Source organism: Epinephelus fuscoguttatus, linkage group LG2 (genome assembly GCF_011397635.1).
Source record: "Epinephelus fuscoguttatus linkage group LG2, E.fuscoguttatus.final_Chr_v1".
Lineage (NCBI taxonomy): Eukaryota > Metazoa > Chordata > Actinopteri > Perciformes > Serranidae > Epinephelus > Epinephelus fuscoguttatus.
Genome location: NC_064753.1, coordinates 11,592,314 through 11,617,148, shown reverse-complemented (window position 1 = coordinate 11,617,148; position 24,835 = coordinate 11,592,314). Strand labels below are relative to the sequence as shown.

Below are 24,835 nucleotides of genomic sequence, written 5' to 3'. Positions count from 1 at the left end.
AGTCAGTACGGCAGGTCAAAGCTGTACCAAGGAAACGATAAAAGAGGGAAAGGACATGACCTCATTGACTGCGTTTGATGAGCCAGATTTTGGTGCCACTTCTGTTGAGGTCAATGGGGTGGGCATGTCAAGTCACTCTATAACCCATCATATCTTTGTTATTAACCTCTGACTGAAAAATCCCTCCATCAAATTAAAAAACACTCATTACATGATACTGACCGACCTTTTTTTTTCCTTCTAAATGTACACGTTTTTCTTGTTATTAGTCTCCAAACAGATCATGTTCTGCTCTGTCCAGCAGCTGCACATAGCTCGACTCAATGCCCCTGTTTAATCTAAGATAGCTAACGTTACATCATGAAGAAAGGGGGCAGGTCCGAACTATTATCGCTAACCAGACTGCAATAATAACCAGATCAGTTATTAATGGCTTGGATTATTATTCTGGCTGGACTTAATAACATGGCCTGTCTGTTAGGTAAATATCTGCCAAATTAATGTAATCTAATGTTAGACCTCCTGAATATTAACAAATATTTTTAACAGTTTAAAGTTTGGTTAGCTATTGAAAAAAAAACTGTAATTGCTAACAGAAGGTACCATTTGCTATCTTGGATCCAACAGGTGTCTATCATGCAGCTGCTAGACACATCTGTGATCTGTTTGAAGACCAATAACAAAGAAAACAAAGTTGCACATTCAGATAAGAAAAATCAGTAAGCATCTCATAATGTGTGTTTTTACATTTGGTGGAAGCATTTTTCAGTTAAAAGTGAAACAACAAAGATATGATGGATTATAGTCTGATGGCAAAAGGAGGCTACAGTACAATGATTATATACTTCATCAGAGGGTAACATTTAAATAACTAACAAAAGATTAAATCCCACTGTGATGTGTGCGTGGTAGGGGGGATTTTAGGCATAATAGTGATGATATATTGTATAATCACTGCATTGAACCATTTATGAATGGTCATTTAATTGACCAAAAATACAAATACTGATTTCAATATTATCATTATTTGAATCACCCACACAGCAGGCACCAGTGCAGCCGTCATCACATTCTAGAATGCCATGAGATCATAGAGTGTTCTTTAATGCTTTGATTTTTACTGTGCAAATTCAACAGTCAACAGAATGGAAGAACTGGCAACCCAAAATCTGAGCTCAGTAATATCTACAAGGGTGAGGTCAGGATCCTTTCCACAGTCATCGAGGCCCTTCAGCTTGAGAATCAGGACCTAAAATGCCACTGCAATGCTCTGATCTTCGCTGAGAGGAAGGACCAGGACTCCATGCTCCTGAAATGGAGGAGCTGAAGAATGAGCTTCAGAGAGCTGAAGCCATCAACAGCCAGATGAGGAGAGAGAAGGTGGCCTGGGCCTTAACAGTGGAGAAACCTCTCCAACAGCTTGAGGAGGAAAACGACAGCATGCAGCTGAAAAATAGATGCTTGTCACTGAGCTGTCCCTGGCCAAAGAGCAACTCAAGACAGAAAAAGACTTGAAGATCCAGGTTGAGGCCGAAAAACTGGAGGCAGTCGACACTGCAGAGACTCTTTTCCAGGAACTGGAAGAAATCAGAGGGTCTCAGAGGAGCGTTCAGCTGAGAGCCGGCTGCTTTCAGCTGAGCTCAATTTAGAAAAAAACAGACTTAACCAGGAGATCCTGGAGCTGCAGCAAATGCTCCATAATGAACAGGACTTGAGGAACAAGGCAGAGACTGAATACCTTAAGGACTTTGAGATAAAGGAGGCAGTTTGTGAAGAGATCAACCAACGGCTCCAGAAAGAGTAGGAACCAGTTGAAATCGGGGAGGCCCTTTTCCAAAGAGTGGAGGAGGCCCAAACGATTACAGAGAAGCTTTCTGCTGAAAGCCATACACTTAAGTCTACTTTACACTACATGGTTCAAGTGACCCAATTCCGATTTTTTCCTCTCAAGTGGCACAGATCGGATCTGTAACATGAACGTGTAAACAGGAAAAAAACGCATGACATCAGATATTGTCAGATCAGATTCAGGCCTCCTTCATATGTGGAAATATATCGGATATGAATCATGTCTGCCAATAGGTCTGTAATCTAAACAGACTGATCGGATATTTCCTGGCAATCCACGTCGTACGTCATGAATAATGGCTCACACCCTCAGCACACAGACACACAGACTGTGCTTCCTCATGCCAGCCAAATCTGTGCGCAACTGTGAGAAATAAATATGTGAGGTGTACGCTGCTTTTCTATCTTTTTTTTAATTTTTCTTTCTTTTTTCTGTCAGCAACATACACTCCTAACACAGGACGGGTTGTTTTAATTGAGTTAATTATTAAGCCATAGTGATGTGCGGATCGGCTCTGATAGCACCCGAATCAGCACGTACCTATCAATCATCCAGCCGCACCCCTCTGCAGCTGCACGGGCATTCCCACCGCTCTGTGTAGGCTAAGTTACCTTTTAAATTATGTGGAGCAGCACCATCTTTCCAGGTGATTTATTCTTTAACGATTAACTTCAAATATTTAAAGTTAGTCCTTAAAATTGCTTTCAGTAATGTAAACATTTCCATGCGCGCAGTAATGTCACTGTAGCAAATACCGTGGGACATTTACACAGTGGTCAAGAGTGCTAGACCGCAAGTGTCGCACTAAAAAAACAGAAGCTGGCTGTGCTCTGTTTTGCCTCCGTGTCTCTGTGAAAAATAAGGTGAATAGAACATGTAAACAGCAGTCAGGAATAATCGGATATAGGCAACAAATCGGAATTGGGCATCAAGACATGGTAGCGTAAAGGCAGCCTTACTGACAAACTGAAGGAGACAGAACAGAAGCAGGAAGGTCTCGGTCAAGAAACCGTGGAGCCCACTGAGATGCTTCATAAAGAAAAGGCTTTGAGGGTCCAGGCAGAAAACTACCTACCCAAAGCTATTGAGATTGTGGTCGCTCTTGAAAGAGAACTGAGTTGTATAGAAGGAGGTTCCCTGACAGGACGAGGAGTTCCTGCTGCAAAAGGAGGAGCTTTTCAAGTCATGTCAGAAGCACAGGGAAGAGACGAGATGCCACCTGAGCACCAATCAGCCCTATCTTAGAGAAAAGAATGTTGACTTTTGTGATATAAAAAAAACGACATGCAACTATGCAGTGGGTGTACAGTCTTGTTTTTTTCGAGAATCATATTATAATAAGTTTTTACCTAGCAAAATGAATACAGGCTGTTGGAGACAAACTACACACAATGTGATTGATCCACAGTGTTTTTATATCATACGTCTATGTATGCATGGTTTCATCATTGAAACCAGTTCATCATGCTTTTGTTTAAAAATTTACCTTTCTTTCTTCAAATGAAACTCAAACATAAAGTGGTTCATCGCAATGGTTCATCTGACGTCTTTTATTTTCATATTTAAACACTATCTCTGGATTGACCCAAAGACTGTGTAAAACACTAGACAAAGCCAATGTGACATCACGCACTGGATCGTGGACTCCCATTCTGAAGCCTTGAGTTTGGCATTTTGGTCGTCCACATCATGCTTTCTGGAGCCAGATGTGACCATATTTTAAGCCTGTCATCTGAAGAGGACACGCCCTTAATTATGTGTAATATTAAGCCTCAATTGAATATAAATGGGTGAGTTGTATAATAATTCTGGCTCTCAAAGTTGTCATGACAGGGAAAATTAGCCATAGAGACCAAAACCATTTTTGGTACCAGGCTGTAAACATACTTATTTCTGCTATTAAGTTGGTGTCTGTGGGGATTGACTGGGTCTTGGAGCCAGCCTCAAGTGGCCATTAGAGGAACTGCAGTTTATGGCACTTCCTCTTTGGCTTATGTTTTCAGCCCTGCAGGCTGCCTCTTCGTCTGGACTGAGGTTCCAGAATCAAATCTAAGACTTTAGGACATAACATAGAGTAAAACATTACTTATAAACTTTTTATAAATTCAACATTTAATAGATTATAGGCTAATAGATAATAGATAGTCTGCCTTTTCTTTGATACACACACTTAAATTCCTCTCTAAGGAAACACTAATTAGGAGGCAACAAATATTTCAGCAGTTGTGGTGCTGCAAGTGGCACTGACGGAGAGGCAAAAGCAACGCAACATTTTTTGAGGTTCAAACTGTGTTCAACTTTGCAAAGCCACTTGTGAATGAAGAGAAGTTCTGTGTCATCATCATTATGACATGGCATCATAAAAACTGGTCTGGAGTGATACACTATTATGTATACTCCACATCCCCTTAAATGCTTTGAGTCAAGTTTGACTTTAAATAGTTTCTGCATGCTAGTTACTGAGCACCTGAGTACCGAACATTTGTATTCACACTTTAAATGATTTTAGATGTGGCAGTGTGGAATCTGGATTTTGGATATGTTTATTCAATTTTACCTGCAGTGGTGTATTGTGTTTGTTTTTTGCATGGCGAAAGTTATTTTGATTGTCCTCTAGTTATTGTTCCTCGCTTTTCTCTTAGCAGAATGCCAAACAGCAAGGACAATGACTAGGATTTTGGGATACAAGCTCTGCCCCTAATGCTGAAACTTACAACCTTAAATTCCTTGTGGGCATAATAAAGCAAAATGAAAAAAAAAAAGTGAGAAACAGAGAGAAAAAGACAGACAGACACAGAGAGGACATGGATGCCTCTGAGGGAGCTACAAGATGTTAATGTGTGTGTGTGTGAGTGTGTGTGTGCGTGTGCGTGTGTGTGTCCATCTGCCGAGGTCTTAGGACAGATATCCTGATGAAAAACCTCGTCCTGTCTAGAAGTTTTACCACTTCTGGGCAGACATGCAGAGTGACAATGTGACATCTAGCATCAGTCTGAAACTACGTGTGTGTGTGTGTGTGTGTGTGTGTATGGGCACAGAGGGGAATATGGATTTTCAGACCCCCCCCCCCAAAAAAAAACAAAAACAAAAATGAACAATAAACAATAAATGGGGAATCTAAACATAAAAATCTAAACATAAAACATATGTAACACAGACGACATGTGCAAATCCTAGCATCATGATCCCACAGAGAAAGGAATCATATAAACATAATTGGCTTTCAGCGCAGTACACACACACACACACACACACACACACACACACACACTCACTCACTCACTCACTCACTCACTCACTCACTCACTCACTCACTCACTCACTCTGTCTCACACACACTCTTTCTCTCTCTCTCTTTCTCACTCCCCAGGGCTTCAAAACCGAAAGAAAAAAACTGTTTTCAGAGAAATTCCTAGTGCCTGTCGCTATAGAAACCATTTGCTCCCCTGATGGCGATAAAAGGAGCAAATTGCAGAGATGGAGGGTGGAGCCATGCATAGAATGAATACGCACACAGTCCACACACAGTCTGCCTCGCCTGGAGAGTCCCCTTCAGTGTCCATACAATGGTGTCAAGATCTGGACATTGATTTGTGAGGATAAATGTGTGTATATGTATGTGTGTGACTGTGGTAATACGCTGAAGGACCCGGAGGGCTTTATAGTTGTTCTGTCCTTATCACCGCCCAGCTTTGCACTGCTTCTCAAACACTACAGCACTGAAGCATGTTGACACTTGCGCCCAGACGCCGATGACTGAAATGATACTATGTGTGTGTGAGAGAGAGAGAGAACAGACCTAAAGACAGCCGTCATCACCCTAGTTTGACCTACTGAGAACAGATGGAAATAGAACGTCCACTACAAATTCTTCAAGTCTACAAAGTGTCTATTCAATGATGTCAACCATCACTTTAGTTTTCACATATGTTTCAGAGATAAAAGACCAGCAACAACTGAGACTAAAAAGCAAAAGACGACTAGAGCACTCGCAGACCTCCGCCAAGCAGCTCGGTTTTCCCGCCATTTTATTATTTTATCCACTTCGCTTCAACTGATCACCACCAAAATTTTATCATCTCTTCCTTGTCCCATTATCAACCCTTCCTTAAAATTTCATCAAAATCCGTTCAGAACATTTTGAGTTATTTTGCAGACAAACAGACAAACAGACCAATGCCAGCGATAACATAACCTCCTTAGCGGAGGTAATAACGAGAATCGGATGAGGAAGTCTGACAAATTATTATCATCATAGAACTTTTAGGGCCCGTTACACACCCACCACGTTTGGTCCAGACTAATGGGCTGTTTAGTCTGATCCGAACCAAAATTACAGGTGTTAAACCTCTCCTGGACAAAACAGCCAAACTTTGACGGAAAAAAGGTGGTCTCAAACTGGATCAAACTGAACCATGATATGTTTTGTTTCTGGCGTGAAAACATTTCATAGATGGTTTTGATTTTCAGACCAATTACAGAAAGTTTTACTAGTCTATCGTCAAGTGATGAGTGCAGTGCCTAAGTGTGTGTGTTGAAGCGACAAACAGAGTGACGGTGGTTGTGCTCAAATGACTGCGATCGGCGCAGTGAAGTAAATGTGGTTAAGTGGTAGTTAATGCAAAGTGAAGGTTTCAGTTTGTCTCTGAAGAACACAACATAACAAAATAAGTCACAGTAGCACTTGAGGAGAGGAGATGATTCAATAAAGAGCCAGGTGGAAAAACGCAAAAAAAAAAAAAGTCTTTTGAAAAAAATGTCTTTTTCAATTATTCTCCCAGAGGATGAGAGCAAGAGGATATGAGAGGATGGGAGAGCCCATCTACAAACAAATCAGTGCCAAATATTTGGAGATGCAGTTCTTGTAGGTGATGATGAAAGGATATAGATATGTCATGTATAGTTCTTTAGTGCACTTGCATAATTTGCAATGTGAAACCTATACTTAATAGACTTTCAGATGTAAAAAGGTGTAACAGCATAATGAGCTGCACACTGTCTCATATAAGAGATGACCTCATCTTTGTGCATTTAGAAGAACAGACGCATTTATAAATACTTCTATTCTGAGAAACTCTGGAGACAAGACACAACCCAGTGGAACCAGCAGTACTAACCAAGTGAGTTTCAGCACAGTGCAGTGTCATCTAGAATGACACCTGGCCACTGCAAGACTGGCAGAATGAACAGAAACTTGACAGTGTGCCAAAAAATATTCTCTCAGCCAGTGCTGGATGTAGTTGCCTCTATAACTGCAGGTGCACTCAAGATTTTAAAACTTGCATTAGTGGTGGAAAGTTGGCTTCATGACATTAAGTTCATCTTGAGAGATTTTTAAATGCATTTAGAAGAGCCATTCATTTTCTCCATTACACTGGAAAACAACTGCCTTTGCCTGTGTCCGCCCTGCTATTACAGATCTCTGCACTGGTTTATCAACAGTCAGCAAACAGGAGTAAAACTCTTCAGCTATCGTATAGCTGCTCTGTGAGGCTGTACCTAGACATAGTGATGCTTTGAGCCAAATGCTAATGCTAGCATGGCAATATGATCACACTGACAATGCTAACATGCTGATGCAACTGCTTATATGGATCAAACAGCTTGAGACGGAATCATTCCTATATAAATACTGTTTAAATCATTTGCTTATAGAAATCAAGCAGCACGCTTACAACGTTTATTTTAGGACTTCTCATACATAACAACTGTAATTATGTAGGTTTTTTTTTTTCACTTTTACTTCCATTATAGTCTATTGTGTCTCACGGTAACCTGTCTGCTTCCAGCTGGCTACCTGAGGCTGGTGCTGCCTGCACACTGAAATCATTATGGGAAAAAGAGTCTTTGTTTCTCAATGAAAAATGTAATCTCCTCGAAGCTTATGACAAAATGCCAAAAATGGGACAAAGAGATGTAGCAGTGAAACTTGGTGTTCCTCAGGCTACATTACGTATTCTACTTCAACAACAAGAAAGAGTCATGGCTGCCAGTGATAGAGACAGAAACCGTATGCACACGGGAAAAACACCTGTGGCTGAGGCTGCTCTCAGCTTGTGGATTGATGCCTGGTCACGTAAAAGAGCCATAATGTATTTTGAAACTGTTAATAAAATTCAGTAAAAAGCAAAGCTGTATTTTTATTACTTTATATTCATGTAATAAATATACAAATGTCAATTAGGTGGTAATCTGCCTGAGAAATTAAAAAATTATAAAAAAAAATTAGTTCCAATAATCATAAGCTTATGGCTATCAATTTGAACCGGACAGAGGTGATCACTGTAACAGTTTCCACTGTATTATGTTTTCCATATTCATCATCTTAGTTTCGTGTGTTAACATGCTGACTCTTACTGATTAAAATTAAACACAGAGTACAGCTGAGCTAAGTACAAATGTCATCAGTTTTGCAGGTATTTGGTCATAAACCAAAGTATACAATAGAAAGCAGTGATACTCAACTTGCATTTCTCGGGGGCCACTTTTGCAAAATGACGGGGGGCACATGTATGCAATGGCATTTCTAGGATTTGAGGACATTTGGGGCTTAGCCCGGACATTTGTCAGGGGACCCAGGCATTTTTTGATGAACAAGCTCTATTGTGGTGCTTTTTTAATGCACTCTGGCATCTTAAGATGCTTTCACACCACGTGCCATAACTAGCAGCCTCCACTCATTTCAATGAGGGAAAGGTAGCAGAGGGGAAGTGGTTTTAAATGCGGCAGTAGGGGTGTGAAGCAGTTGCCACCCACGTAGGTGGTTGTTAGGGTGGCTGCAGCACAGCAGTGTAAAGGCAGCTCAATGTGTATAAAGCACAAAAAAACCAAATAATTTTTCCTGTGTATTAGAAAATGGTTTGGGGGGACCACCCAGCACCCTATCAGGGGCCAGATTTGGCCTGTGGGCCGTAAGTTAAACATCACTGCTATAGAGAATAAAATTTGAACCTCGATGAAAACACTAGATGAAAAGCCAGTGGATAACCAAAGTTGTCAAAATTCATCCTGAGTACGACATGAGTGCGTGTACCAGATGTCATGACAATCCATCTCGTTGTTGAGATAATTCAGTCCGGACCGAAGTGGTGGACCAGCAGACACAGACGTTACCATCTGTAGACAGTAAAGTTAAATACTTGGTCAAACTGATAATGGCAGCCTCTGTCAAAACTTGAGATACATGTCAACTTCATTAGGTTAGTATTACTCTCTGTGATAGAGTACATATCATACAAACATTTCAATTATTGAAAGCAAAGGGTGTGTGGAGACCAACAGATCAACAACCGGGCCGACAACAATGGTGACAAATTAAAATGTAAACAGTCCCTTGACAGTTTATGGTATCTATGTACTGGCTGCAGAGAGGAGAGGTTACAGGGTTGGAGGAGGAGGAGAAAAGAGAGATGAAAGTCAGAGAGCTGGAAGAGGGATGCGGAGGAGAGAAATAGATGAGGGAAGAGAGGACGTGGGAGGGAGGCAAAGGAGTGAAAAACAGGGAAGAGAAAAAGCATGCTAAGCCCGATCAATAGTAATTCTCCATGTCTCTGTGGAGGGTTACCTCTCCACTCATTTTTTTTTCCTCTCCACACCAATATTTCCTTCTTCTCTACCCTCCTCTGTTCTGATCTCTGTGTGCTCTTCTCCTCCCATCTCCTATCTTTCTCTTTTGTTCCACCCTTATTTTCACTCCTCTCCCTCTCTTTCTGCAACTCTACTGTATGCTCTCAGCGCAGTCCTCTGCACCCTCTCATTTTCTCCCCTTCCAACCTTTTTCATTTCTCTCAACCACCTACTCTCCTATCTTATCCTATCTCCCCATATTGTGAATTCTCCCTGTGTGTTTCAAGCCTATATTCCAAATGCTGTGCAATAAAATGGTTTGAGAATAGGGTAAAGCACACTGCTGAACGGACAAGGTCTCTGAGAACAGGGATGTGCTGTGGCCATGGATCAGTATTATGTCAAACGCAATAGGCTGGCTATGTTTTACGACACTGCTTGAGGCATCAGCATGATGTAGCAAAAAGCAACATGAATGGCTTCGAGTGAATGCGCAGGTCAACACAACTCAGTACACACCGTTTGAATTTGCATCCAAGTTGTTTTGGATCTTCTAAATGTCTAAAAGGTTAAGATATGATAAATATGTTTGTGGACGAGTTGCAGCGGGTGAACATGTGATTTTTTAAAGGTTGTGCATGTACAATGAGTGTGTGAGCTGTGTGTGCGTGTGTGAGTGAGTCACTGCTAATCCCCTGAACTCATTAGCCTAATTGGACAGTCTGCAGAGAGCTCCACATTGATCTGGGCCTGTTATGATTCTCCTCCTTATGAGCACTCACTTTTTTCTGTTTCTGTCCTCCCTCTTTCTGTCACTTCTCTCTCAGATGTCCTCCCTCTCCTCTGTTCCCCCTGCGTGCATAATAATCTTTGGCACTATGGACACACTTGTCCCGTCTGGACACAGTAAACTACCCTGGAGTTGTTACTATTCTTTCCTTATGCCTGTTAGTGTTACAACATTATTTGTTTTATTTCCATTTGCAGCTCGGTGGCACAAACAGCCTGTTGGCGATGACAATCGCTGGATTTCCATCCAAGCATATTTATGGGAGTGATGCTGCGTCAAATAAAAAAACCAAACTTAAATGGTGTCTTCTGACAAACCACACTTCATTTCACAAGAGAAAAAGACTTATAAGCTTTAAGGAAATTCTGACAGAGCGTACGCACTGTTTTATCTCACTGCAACAACAACTGACACATTTATGAGTGGCTTTCAATACTTTCAAAAGTTGTAAAATAAGTGGACTCCACAACTTCTCAGAAAAACTGGAACATAAACAGATACATTTCTTTGTTGTCAGCTAGCATAAATGGCCGTATCAGTTAAAATATAAAACATTTAAACTGAACTGCACCAGCAGGCGGGTTTACTGAAGTTCAATCAGCTGAGACACACAAATCCAATGCAATGTGTACAATAAAATATGTTTGTCTGGTGGACAAACTGGGAATGCATGGAAAAAAAGTTTCCCAAATGACACTATACAAAACATAAACTAGTCAAATGGCAAACTTCCTGGGCAAATTTCCAATGAATGGATTGCAGCCGCTGACAGCACCATGAACTACACACCACTCGCAACTGGTATCTGCCCCATCTAGAGGTCCCAATTCACAAAAGATATTGTGCTAATGATATTACAGCGCAAACACGCCCATAGAGTCTTGCAGCTCCAATTTGCCCTGCTTTTGTTGTGACTGACTGAAATAATCCATGTGGCAAAGTATAATGTTGCCTTTGTACCAAGTGGAAGAACAATGGCAGAGAGAAAGAAAAAACTGAAATTGTCAGACAGCGAGCTAAAGGTCCCGACATATAAGAAGCAGAGGCATTCCTCAAAATTTCAGGCAAGGAATTTAAATGTGATAGAGAAGTGAAGCTGTAATTGGGATTTAACATTTAACAAGTTTTCAAAAGCACAAACTGTCAAAGACGATGGCGTGATTTGAAGCGACATCCTTTATAAATGCATTTCACTTACCACCAACTTTCTGAAGACACCAATACTTTCAATGTAACTGCGTGTGGCTGCTGGTTCTGATATATGTGAACTGACCCTCTTTTCTGCAGCCTGTTCAAGGTGGGAATGTTGTGCTGTTATTCCACCTCACTGTTTTGTATAAATGGTACAAACACGGAATGGGGAGACAGAGTTTTCTTGCCTTTATTCCGGCAGCGGAGGTAGTAACAAAGCCGAATCGATGTAGAAAGTGTGACACAGAAGGACGTAATGGGTGTATAGTTGTAACAACATGTTACAGTTTGTGTGCGACCCACCGCCAGGACATTTAAAAGGTAGCTACAAGTGGTGACAGGCGCAGCTAACTCAAAACAGAACAGCAATATAAAACATCTCCAAATTAGAAAGACCATGAGGTCCAGGAGCTCCTTACTGTCCAAGCAAAAGATGAACCACCACATAACAGGGATGGTAACTGATTGTTATTGTTTAGAAAGCGCTGCCGACCTGTATGTTATGTGTCACACTAGATAAAGATGCTGTCGTGCTACATGTCATAGTTGTCACGCCTCTTTTGCTTCCAGAATGGCAGCAGCTATCTTAAATCGCACACTGGGGTGGCATTATGCCAGCACTGTTTGGATCTGTATGAAAAAGAAAAGCTGGCGTAATGAAGGGTCTTGATTGCAGCATTGTTGTGACATATCTGTGCAAAAAGGACTAATTCAACTGCTTTTGCAGTGATGGTATTTGCATAGGAAGGGGCCAGTTTTGCACCAAATGTATGCATTTTACCTCATTTAAATACACGCAAAAAGCACAGGAGCACTGGGATACTATTAGCTTAGCAACATAGTTAAAGGTGCATTTCACCCTTTGAGAATTGTACAGTTTCTTTTTGTCTTATTTGTGCAGGTTTAGCGGCCACAAAAGTTGCACAATTCTTTTGTGAATTCATCGTTCTATGTACCAAACTTTTGGTTCATAAAATAATAATGAATATTCACACTCTAGGTCTTTTGATACCTTTAATGCCTTGCTAAACTGAAAGCAGAAAGATACCCAAAAGTATTTTAAAAAAGTATGATGGTGTCTCTAGTTTTTGGATTTGTACCAACTTAGATGTGGATATACAGGATTGTGGAAGGTTTAACAAGTATTACACCAAGAATTGTGTTATTACTCTGCTTAGTCATCGCTCCTGATAGTGGCTTAGAGACCAGAAATTGTTTTCTCTTCTGTTACCTTTAAAATGAGGCTAATTTGTTTCTCTGTCCTGTGAGTCATAAGACAACCACATTAAAGGTTATAGCACACACTCTGCCATCAATCTGCCTGATAAAATCAAAGCAGTGGGGCCACTTTCAGCAGAAGGAAGTCAGCTTTACTCGCTGAGTCGATGACAACCGCTGAGAAATGAACCTGTAAATGGGGGGGGGGGGTCAAATCAAAATCTTATATCTGTTGCAATGATTTGTTGACTCTAATCTTCATATTGACTGTCCCCCTGAAAGTTACATGTTCCTGAGTCACCTAAAGATAAATGGATGACCCTGTGTGACCTGGAGCCCAGTGGGAAACACAGTGCATTTTTTCTTGTGCAGTGTCTTTGAGTGTCCACATTGGGGGGGGGGGGGAGAGGGAGAGAGAGAGAGAGAGAGAGAGAGAGAGAGAGAGAGAGAAAGGAATAAATAGGTTGTTAATGAAGAACTTCCAACTATTCATCTCTGCCATCCCACCTGTCTTTCCCCCCTCTCTCTCCCTGTCTCAGCAGGAGTTACTTGATAATGAGGTGTGGTGTTGTCAGAATCACAGCCCATGCTCATCCATCCAACCTGCTTAGTAAGGGGCATGGCACACCACTGTCTGGTATGTACACACACACACACGCATATACACATATACGCACACATATGCATACACACAAGGTCAAGAGACAGATGTCAGGGTATGCACGCGGGCACACATGCTGACACACACGCAGAACACATGGACAAAAAGTACACACAGACTGGAGATCATGTGCGAGCTTAGAAAAGTACGTAAACACACACACATTCTGGACACACACCTGCACAGGTACACACACTGCCCTGCACAAACCACACACGTAGAAAGAGTTAGAGAAAAACCTTGACAGTGTTGCTTTTGACCTTTTCATGTCAGATAAGAGGCTGGAATTATCACTGTAATATGGCTGAGTGTGCACGCAGTATGTACTGTCGGTACTGTGTGTGCGTGTGTGTGTGTGTGTTTTAGCAGTGAGTCTCTCAGGTATCTCACCAGAATATGATTGCTCTACTTCTACTCTCTCTCTCATCGTACCAGCTCCTGATGTCCTCTGACCCATTTCCCTCCTTTCTTTTTTTTATAACTTTCTTTCTCTCCTTTCCCTCCTTCCCTCCCTTCTCTTGTTCTACAGTAACTCCATTCATACACTCTGCCTTCTTGGCCCTTGTCTCTATCTCTCGGCGTATTATAATCTCTCCTTTCCTCTCCGTGCTCTCTCCCTTTCAGGAGGGTGAAGGGTAAGTGAAGATCGTTGGGCCCCAGTGGAGAGGCCCAGACACTGTGTGTCTATGTGTGTGTGTTTGTGCGCACCCCATCATTGCTCATCTCTGGCAGCCGCGCTGGCTGTTCCCCGAGCTACAAGCTACAGAATAAATACACTTTAAATCACCACACACACACACACACACACACACACACACACACACACACACACACACAAGCAGCCTACTCCCTGGCAGCACTTTGCTGCTGTTAAATGAGGGGTCTGGGGAGTTGTGCCGGCAAAGCCTTTGGCTACTCTCACTCTCCTCCTCTCTCCGTGCACTCCAGTCAAACACACAGTGAAAAAATAAGCCATAGTTATGATGGGCAGGCTGTTATATGCCAGGATATTCTGATATTAAATAAATGCGATTCTGCTTACTGAGCATACCAAACCGGGAACATGAAGACACAGTCTTGGGAGACACTGGGAGAATTTTTCCAGAAAGAGCTGTACTGGCTGAGTGGACAAAATGTCAAGACTGTCTGCTCTTGCCACGAACTAGATAAAGAAATAGAATACCTTAATTGATAACTTCGTTTTCTGTGTGTGTGGAATCTTTTGAGTTACACGAAACATGATGCATGGGGTGAATCGAACCAGGGGCATCACGGTTAAATGGTGCAAGTCATGACCACTAGTATGTCCCATCCTGCTCCAGTTCACCTCAGAATAACTGGGACGGAACTTCCCTATGTTAGTGCCAAATATTGAATTTTGCCAATCACCAGTAATTTGGTTTCCAGAGTTACACGTCCACATTCACAGTTAGTTTGATTCATGTAATAACTATGTAGGTTCACCAGTACCAGCGACCCCTTTCACACTGTCATATTCTTTTCACATTGTGATTTGATACAAAAAGCCTCATGCAAAGGCATTCTCTTAAATTTCTCTTATATCTTCTCTTAATTACCTGTTAAGGCAAAAAATGAAACAAGTCAACTGCAGATGCATCAAATGTTCGTTACAATCCAAATCTGCTCCCACCCACATGTGCTGAATGATAAATCCTACTTGACCATAAGTGACCTATTAGCATCTGTAACATCCCCTAAACAATAGAGATGCCACCAAGTAAAAGCCGTAAGAAGAAGACTCAGCATTGGTAAAATTGTTGAATAAAACTTAAACAATATAACGTGATTTTCCAGAGTGCCAGTGCAGTGCTACGGGAGGATCTAAAACTCAACAATGGTAAACCATTTGCTGTGTCAGCAGCAGTAGTGGAAGTATTCAGATCTTTTACTTTTGTAAAAATACTAATACGTGTTAAAAGTTCTGCATTGAAATGTTATTTAAGTATAAGTATGTAAGCACAATCTGGAAAATGTCCTTAATTATTAACAGTAAAAAAAAACTCAATGCAGAAAAATTTAAATCAGTTTAATAAATAAATAAATTAAAATTTGAGAAGCTGGACCCATAAAATGTTTTTCTCATGAAAAATGACAAACAATTATCAAAACAGTTGCCAATTATTTTTCTAATCAATCGACTGATCTTCATATGTTGTGTTTGCAAACATCTTAATTTGTAAAGTAACTAAAGTTATCAAATAATTGTAGTGGAGTAAAAAGCACATAATTTCCCTCTGAGGTATAGTGGAGAAGAAGTGAAGTAGCATGAGATTAAAATACTTGAGTAAAGTAAAAGTTCATTAAATTTGTACTTGAGAACAGCACTTGGGTCAAGGTGTACTTAGTTACCACTGGTCAGCAGAGGGATGCACAGCACCTACAATTACAGTGCTTGGGATCAATGCACCAAATATAGTAGTGAGTCTTTAGGCCACAAGCTACACTAAAACATATAATTCAATTTAATACAGTATCAATGCATTTTTTAAATATGTCTCAAATGTAAAACTTATGTTTTCCCCATGTTGAACATCAATTTCTCTTGGAAAGAGAGCTCTCAATCACTTGTAAAATGTTCTCTTGCTCTCTCTCCTAAAAGAGCAAAAATGAGAAAACAGGTGAATCCCTGAAATCAATGGGTACTATTAAAATAAGAACAAATCATGGATATGAATAAAAATAAGAGAAAATTTGTTTGTTTATTGCTTCCTGCATGAGGCCCATTGTCATAATAAAAACAGCAATTAACATGACTGGCCTGCACAAAGCCCTGACCGAAGCCACATCCAACATCTTTGGGATGAATTGGAACACTGTCTGCAAGGCTGTCGGCCAATTTCTGCCAACTGCTCTTGTGGCTGCAGCTTGGTTTAAAAAAAATCTTGTTTAAAGCGTTCCCAGAAGAGTGAAGGCTGCATAGTTACACCCATGGTCTTGTAGTTAGACAAGTTTAATGTTCAGGTGTCGACATACTTTTGGTCATCTAGGACTGCAGAGCCTTCGGTATTTGTTCACTACTTCTCTACATGTACATAAATAACTGCCTTTTCTAACTGCCAACGTTTTAGGTCATTTTTTTTTTTTTTTTTATAAATTCTTATAAAGTTCAGACTGGAAATGAAAAACGGACCAACATCACTGAATCTTTTTCAGCATCTCACCTTAGTATGATTTTAAAACTGTCACTGCCTCCGCATTCAGTGAGATTCTGTATCACTCTCCATCTTCTCTGTGGTGGGCGTGGGTGCAGGTGGTGATAGCTCCCCCCTCCCCCACTCTCCCTGCCTCTCCACTGTTGCTCTTTTTGCTCATTTGACTGCACATTTTAAACCAGCTGTGTGTGTGTGTGTGTGTGTGTGTGTGTGTGTGGGGGGAGGGAGTGAAACTGTGAGTTATCTCACGCTTAAAGACGACTAAATACAGGACAGCTAGTGTTAATGCTTTTCCTACATTTTCTGTAATTTCTGTGGGTATTAGACGTTCAAATTAAATGTAGCCAAAGTTTTGAATAATGAGATAAACATACGTATAAGTGATCCCTGTGAGCAAAAACCTCAAGCTTCAATATGCTCTGAATACTTTTTTTCTATTTTCGAGACAAGCCAACGTTCGCTCGTGATTAATTTCTTTAAATGGTTCCAGTCACGCTATTATAAGTGTTTACATTACATACACTGCTACATTAAGCGTCAGGGAAACATGTAATCTTAGTTGCAGATGTTGTGAATTTCTTCTTGATTTCAAATAATTTTTCGTCACGAAAACTTCTGCTTGTGAAGATTTTGGTTTGGACGTTTTTATTGGTGATTTTTCATAGTAGAAAGTGCAGCTATAGTCCGTTACAGTCATTTCCTGGCTGCAATAGTGGTGCAGAGGCAACAAGAGCACATATACGCTGACCAGTCAGAGGAGACTGGGCTTTTTTTTTTTAGGAGGCAGGTTAATGAGACAGATTAAAATGGAGTGTCTCAGACAGACATTAAAACATACAAAAATGTTCAAGTAAAGACCCAACATAAAAATATGAACCTGAAAATGAGAATGATGGGTCCCCTGTAATATTTTGTCCACTCTGTGTTTTGGGCTTGGACACAGAGCGTGTAATTGAAAAGCCCGCAGCCATAGGAAGATTAGTTTCAGTAGTGTTTTGTCGCCAAGAGCTTATACCTGTCTAATTGTGGTGAAATAATAATAATGTTAGACTGTGATCTGTCTACTCTTTCTTTAAATATGTATATACTCCAACTGTGCCAACAGATAAATGAAACAGTGAAATCTGACAAAGTGGGATTACGCCACACACACACACACACACACACACACACACACACACACGGACTATATATATATCCCTGACCCCAGGCTGTCAGTGCATCTTGTCCTCATCCAGCTCTGTGTCCTTCCCACGATGTAACATCAACTAGGTTAACTGTGGCTAATACGGCACAGCATTGCTGTCCACAGTGTCTCGGCTTATCTTCGTATGCGTCTATCTCTCTCTACCTATGTATCCTTCCATCCTTATTAGACTGAAGTGGAAGAGTGGTGTATTAAGTGCAGGAATGTCTCATCCTGTGAAGATCCAGCGTCTCTACAGGTTAAAATATAGCAATCAATAAAGCTGAAGTCACAGGGCTTTCGACTTCGACTGACATTAAGGAAATACAGTCAGGTCCATAATTATTTGGACAATGATACAGTTGTTGTCATTTTGGCTCTGTACACCACCACAATGGGTTTTAAATGAAACAATGAGTACCTGCTTAAAGTGCAGACTCTCAGCTTTCATTTAAGGCTTTTTTCAAAAATGTAGTATGAACCATATAGGAATTACAACCATTTCTTCACACAGTCCCCCAACTTTAAGGGCTCATAAGTATTTGGACAAACTAACATAATCATCAATTAAGCAGTCAGTTTTAATACTTGGTTGCAAATCCTTTACAGTCAATGACTGCCTGAAGTGTTGGACACATAGGCATCACCAGATGCTGGGTTTCTTCCCTGGTGATGCTCTGCCAACCCTTTACTGCAGCCGTCTGCACTTCCTGCTTGTGTTTTGGGTGTTTTGCCCTCAGTTTTGGCTTCAGCAAGAGAAACGCATGCTCAATTGGATTCAAGTCAGATGATATGACTTGGCCATTGCAGAACATTCCACTTCTTTGCCTTAAAAATGTCTTTGGTTGCTTTTGCAGTATGTTTCAGGTCAATGTCCAACTGCACTGTGAAGCATCGTCCAATGAGTTTTGAAGCATTTAGTTGAATCTGAGCAGATAATGGTGCCCCAAACACTTCAGCTTTCATCCTGCTGCTCTTGTAAGCAAGACAAGACTTCACTAGAATAAATACAGAGGGTTTATCACAAGATGCAAACCACTGGTTAGCCTTAAAAATGGAAGGCCAGATTAGAGTTTGTCAAAAACCATCTAAAATGCCTGTACAGTTGTGGAACAGCATATTATGGACAGATAAAACAAAGATCAACTACCAGAATGATGGGAAGACAAGAGAAGGAAGAAGGGAAGGAACTGCTCATGATCCAAAGCACACCACCTCATCAGTGAAGCATGGTGGAGGTACTGTTATGTCATGGCCATGTATGGCTGCCAGTGGAACTGGTTCTCTTGTATTTATTGATGATGTGACTGCTGACAAGAGCAGCAGGATGAAAGCTGAAGTGTTTGGGGCACCATTATCTGCTCAGATTCAACCAAATGCTTCAAAACTCATTGGACGATGCTTCACAGTGCAGTTGGACATTGACCTGAAACATACTGCAAAAGCAACCAAAGACATTTTGAAGGCAAAGAAGTGGAATGTTCTGCAATGGCCAAGTCATATCATCTGACCTGAATCCAATTGAACATGCGTTTCTCTTGCTGAAGCCAAAACTGAGGGCAAAACACCCAAAACACAAGCAGGAAGTGCAGACGGCTGCAGTAAAGGGCTGGCAGAGCATTACCAGGGAAGAAACCCAGCATCTGGTGATGCCTATGTGTCCAACACTTCAGGCAGTCATTGACTGTAAAGGATTTGCAACCAAGTATTAAAACTGACTGTTTAATTGATGATTATGTTAGTTTGTCCAAATACTTATGAGCCCTTAAAGTTGGGGGACTGTGTGAAGAAATGGTTGTAATTCCTACATGGTTCATACTACATTTTTGAAAAAAGCCTTAAATGAAAGCTGAGAGTCTGCACTTTAAGCAGGTATTCATTGTTTCATTTAAAACCCATTGTGGTGGTGTACAGAGCCAAAATGATGACAACTGTATCACTGTCCAAATAATTATGGACCTGACTGTACTTGTCTTACAATGTGTGAGAGGGTGCACTGCGACCAAAACCTCCTACTGACAGCATGGTATCTTGTGTATTCCAGTACACAACACAGCCAGATGTTGACAGGACAGCTTAACAATAACAGAAGGGAGTAACCCTTTGAGAATACATGAAGTGGAGCTGTCTGAGACTGAAAATTCATGATACACTGACAAGTCAATGGGCAACATAAATTCACTTCCAACACTCTTAATCACTCTGTCCTATCTAGTTCTGTGCACAGTCATCATCATCCGTTGTGAACTTTATTAAAAGAAGTAACAAATATGAGTGTCTAAGCGCTGCAAATGAAACTTTACACATCCACAAGTCGCAACTGTAACGAAAACACTGGTCCTTTCTGGAAAGATATGGACCTTGGACTTTAATGAGAAGCAAAAATGTGGAAGCTACAGCTTATTGGATGTTGCTTCACTGTGGAAGAAACTTCGGGGGGGGGAAAGGCCTCCAGTGTTTTGCCACCTTTCACAGTATTTTTCTGTAATAGTCTTGCAGAATCTCCCACGGACAATGCCACTGCAGTAACTCCAGGCTGAATATTTGATTGATAGTGCAGAAGACTTCGATTCATCTTTTAAAAATGAATCTGAGCAAGCAACAGTAGAATATCAATTTTCATGTAATAATATAACATTTAGATTCATAGCAGCATTTTAGGAACTACAAATTGAAGTGAGACCTGCATTTATATGGGTATACAATTGCTTCAACATGAAGATAAAATAAGTGTGAACTACTGCAAACACACACACCAACACACACTTCAGATGCATCATGGAACAGGCATTACAGCCTTATCAAACTGATTAATTCTCCTCTCAGTTACAACAATCTCTGAGCATTTCTTTAGCTGCCCTTTCTGCTTCAGCCTTTGTCTTAGAGGCATAGAGGCTATTTTCTCTCTTTCTTTTTGAGGAAAACAACCAAATAAAATCAATATGTCCCTCTTCTTCACATACTATGTTTTCTTAAAATCCTCCAAAACAAATGCCGTGGTGCTGAGCCAGACTAAGGACAGCTGTCACTGGTTAAGTTATTAATAAATCTAAGGTGGCTGTATGAAAGCCCAGACGGTGACATTTTCTGGCTATTCTTTGTCACTGAAGTGGGTAGTTTGGCACAAGAAGTGAAAGCTTCCATGGAAAGACATTAAAAGGAGTCCTTACCTGAGGCGTTTTTCAGGTAGCCATTGGAGTCTGTTGTGGTGTACATGACATAGGGCCCTGGCTGGTTAACACCAAAAGGCTGCAAAAACACAAATACAAATTAAAGAAAACTGAGATTTTGACATTTTGCAAAGATCCTTTCACATCAGTTTTCTGTCAGTGAGGGTGAAAGAGGACAGGGAGCAACAAGCAGAGGAGGGGTGGAAGAGAAATACAGAAAGATGAGAGCGAGAGTGGGCAGGAAGACAGGCAGGCATGTTGTCACCACAGTAACCTTGAGCAGTTTTTTTTGTTTGTTTTATTTTGACTAGGTGACATGTCTGACCTAGCTGGCTTGAATCTGACTGAGCGTAAATGAGTGTGACGGCTGCGTGTTTTTGCGCCTGTGTGGGCGGATTCAGAGAGGTTGTCTTATCTCTTCATTACCAAAGGATGACAACTAATGAAGAGATCTGTCGAGCCATCCTTCGTTCTACATCAGCTAATCATGAGCTTGTTACACACGTACACATGCACGCTGCAAGAGAGACTTGGCCCTTTATGCTGTGACACTCAGCAGTCGGGTGAGGACAGAATAGAAATGAGGTCAAAAAAAGAGAGAGAGAGAGAGATGAGAAAGCCACAGAGGAGCAGATTAGTGGGCTCAAAGAAAGACGAAGAGGAAGAGGAAGAGAGGTGTGACTAAGAAGAAGAGGAGCAGGAGAGTGAAATGAAAAGATAGAGGGGGTGATGGATGGGAGAGGAGAAGAGTAGAAACAGCCGCAAGCTCCACTCGTCTACTGCATTCATCATACCTTTCAGTTAGACAACAAGCGGGTGGAAGAGTAGACAGACAGAAAACCAAAACAACTCTAATACCTGCACCCTCTTGCTGATGTCAAAGCTAATGTGCTTTCCACTGGTGAAAGGTTACATAAGGAGAGATGCTACTGGCTGCTGTAGTTGTGTCACATTTCTCTGTCCACCTACACATGATCATCAGACATTAGCTCTTTGGGGGGTAATAAAAGAAACTAAAAGCTAACTGCTCCATAAATTGGTGGCTACATTTAAAAATGTATTTCACTGCTGGAATGATGCTCTTTTCATAAAATTGGCCTTCTATGCAGTTGAGAGACACAAATATTTCTAAAATTGGTACATTACCAGAGAAGACAGAGAAAAAGGGCTGTGGCATTCACTTTTGCTTAAGAGAAAGAAAACCTACAACTATCAGAATGCACTGCATTGGTGGGTGTAGTGATTCGAGCCTGGCTTTTTTGATACAGCAAACAGTTTAATGGCTGGCTGGCAACAAACAAATTACACTTAAATGGTAAGCTTAAATATGTTTCTGAAAACATCTGAGGTGAGAAATAGGCAATGCAGTAATGAAATCTTGGTTCATATTTGATCAGCAATGCTTAGTTTTATAGTTTGATCAGAGCTTGAGAGAGAAAGGGAGCGGGGAGGCTTTAACTCTCAATCCACTTCTCTTTGTGTCCGTGGTGGCCGGCATACGAAAACGAAGATGTGCAATCTGCAATTTGAAGAACAGCCCTTGAGCTGCTGACAATCTGGTGGATTTGAGCTGAGAGCTGAGCAAGGAGATCTGGGTGCTAGTAAGATGGAGGAAAGTTTACCATAGTTAATTTACACACACTACATAAAGTCATGACACAGAGCTGGTTAAAAATCTACAAAGTATCCCTCTAACTCCAAAAGAGCTCATTGTATGCTTTACATGCAAAACCTTATGTCGCCTTTAAACCAAGACAATGATGCGAGTTGTGAGTCATCATGACTCTATCTGTATGAGTAACCCTGGGATACAGTTCAGAGACTGTCTGGGTTTGGTGAACTGGCACTGCTACCAGGAACGAAAATTAACTCAAAGACACCAACATTTAAATGTCTTTTAACCCACTCCCCACAAAGACAGAGCAAAGGAGAAAGAAGAGCGAGACTGACAAATGGAAAGTGTGCATGTGTAGACTATTAAGAGACAGGAAAAGTGCACAAGGACAGACAGAGAGATGAAACTGGTTATTAGCTCAGTGTAATTCTCAGGTTTATCAGTAAAATGTCTGAACTGCAATGCAGACAAGTCTTTGCTGACAGTAACAAGCAGGGGGGCAGCTGTCTCATGAATGGGTCCAATGCATGTCCAACAGACCTGTGACATACGCACATCTGCTGTCTGAAAGAGGTCTTATTCTGCAATTTAACTAATAGCTACAGCCATCAGATAATGTTATAGAGTAGAACACTGTTTATGGTGCTTGGCTAATTTCAACTTTGGGTTGTTTATTCTTATGAGGGACCTAGTAGTGAGGCTGTGTCTCAACCAACATTAGCACTCTAAGAAAAACATTTCAAGGAGGCTGTGTTGAATAAAAGGAAAGGTGCTGACGCAGAGCAATCCTACAAAAACAAAACAAACAAAAGATGCAGGGTCATCTGACAAAACAGTTGAACCTAGCTTTATTTTTGCAGCAATGCAAAAACATGCAAGGGCACATTCAATGAGGATCACTTTATAACCTGAATGGCATATTTTTGCTGTTTACTTTGTGACTGTTGAGATGGAGGATAAAATAACTGCTGCTGTGGCTTATAAAATGAAAATGAAATGAAATGTTTTGGCATCTCTGATGAAGCCCTCAAACTGAAGATCTATTAATCAAACTGGCCTTCCTGGACTGCGTCTTCTCTCCAGAATCTGAAGCAACACGTACCCATCAGCAGTTTTATGCAAAGCTGTTTTCAGTATGAACAGCTGGTGAGGTGGTGTAATTGCTTTGTCTGATCACAATTTCAACAGCCTTCAATCTGCTGATTTGATATCTTTTAAAGGAGTAATTCAAAATCATCCTTTGCTGTTACCACTGTTTCTGTGTATTTTTTGTCGTTGTTTGTTCTGAGTTTGTACATTTAAGTATTTGTATCTTTCAAGCATGTATGGATACTGTTTTCTTGACCAAGCTTTTGTTAAAATTCTAACATCACAAATGGAGCTTAAGACCACGGAGGGAGCGCTTTGAAAGGCCCTAGTGAACTTTGTTAAAGCTTTTCTGAATCAAACTGATAGGCACTGTCTGGCCTTGTCATGCGGACGTGAAGCCTTGGATACCTCTTCCAGAATGTGAGCAGATGGTAACAATACAAACAGATACTTGTTATAAAAGTATGAGTACAAACCCAGCCTCAGCAGAGGCCATTACTGTCAAAGTGTCCCTGAGACAACAAGAAGCAACCAACCCCAAAATATTTCTACAAGGACAGGAGCTGGAAAACAGATACACCTGGCATTTATTTGCCCTTGTATTAAAAAAAAAATATCTTACACTGATATTTTATTGGAAAATGCCAAGTAAAATGAATGGCATGAGATACAACACAGTAAATATGGCGACAGACTTGTATTATGAAGTCTGTTATTTGTTTCCATTGAGAAAAAACGGAGGGATATGGACAGGTAGATATTATACGCCATTTATCGCATAAAAACAAAATTCATTTATTTTGTGCTTTCCTTTTTTGTACTTTTTTTGGCTGCACTATAGGCACTTTACATATAAAGAGGAGCTTAAACTGCCTTAGAGCTTAAAAAACACATCACCCATTCAAATCCCCTTCCCTAATTTCCTGAATATAAAGTTGATCCTCCCTATAGACGTAAAGTTTGGCCAGCAGTCAGGATATTCTAATCTCTCTCTTCCTGCTGAAAAAAAAATGCTGAGTACAGACTCTAGAGGAAGATAAAGATGTATGCATGCATGGGAAGATAAGTGCAATAGGTACGAGACAGTACACCCAGACAAACACACCTGGTCAGACTGGTCAGTGGGCAGACAGATAAGAAACAGTTTTACTTTCTGATGCTGTCATTACAAAAGCAGAAAAACAAAGACAGATTTCTTACCTTGACATCGTCTGAGAGGCCGCTGAGCACTGAGGAAGACAGAGATGCCAGAGTTAGATCATGTTGCTGAGCATGTGTTACATGTCCAACAAACACACTTTGTTGCAGAACAAGTGATGGTGATGGT

The 24,835-nt window shown here is 40.9% G+C and overlaps 1 protein-coding gene across 1 annotated transcript in view; it reads right to left on the bottom strand.

Annotated features, from left to right (window-relative positions):
• The window catches only part of itfg1 (integrin alpha FG-GAP repeat containing 1), a 181,890-nt gene that overhangs the window by 28,072 nt on the left and 128,983 nt on the right, over window positions 1-24,835 (bottom strand). The window contains exons 13-14 of the mRNA XM_049602359.1: window positions 24,709-24,737; window positions 20,805-20,883 (exon numbers count right to left, since the gene is read on the bottom strand). Of these exons, the coding sequence (XP_049458316.1) occupies window positions 20,805-20,883; window positions 24,709-24,737 (108 nt within the window). The remainder of the gene's footprint in view (window positions 1-20,804; window positions 20,884-24,708; window positions 24,738-24,835) is intronic.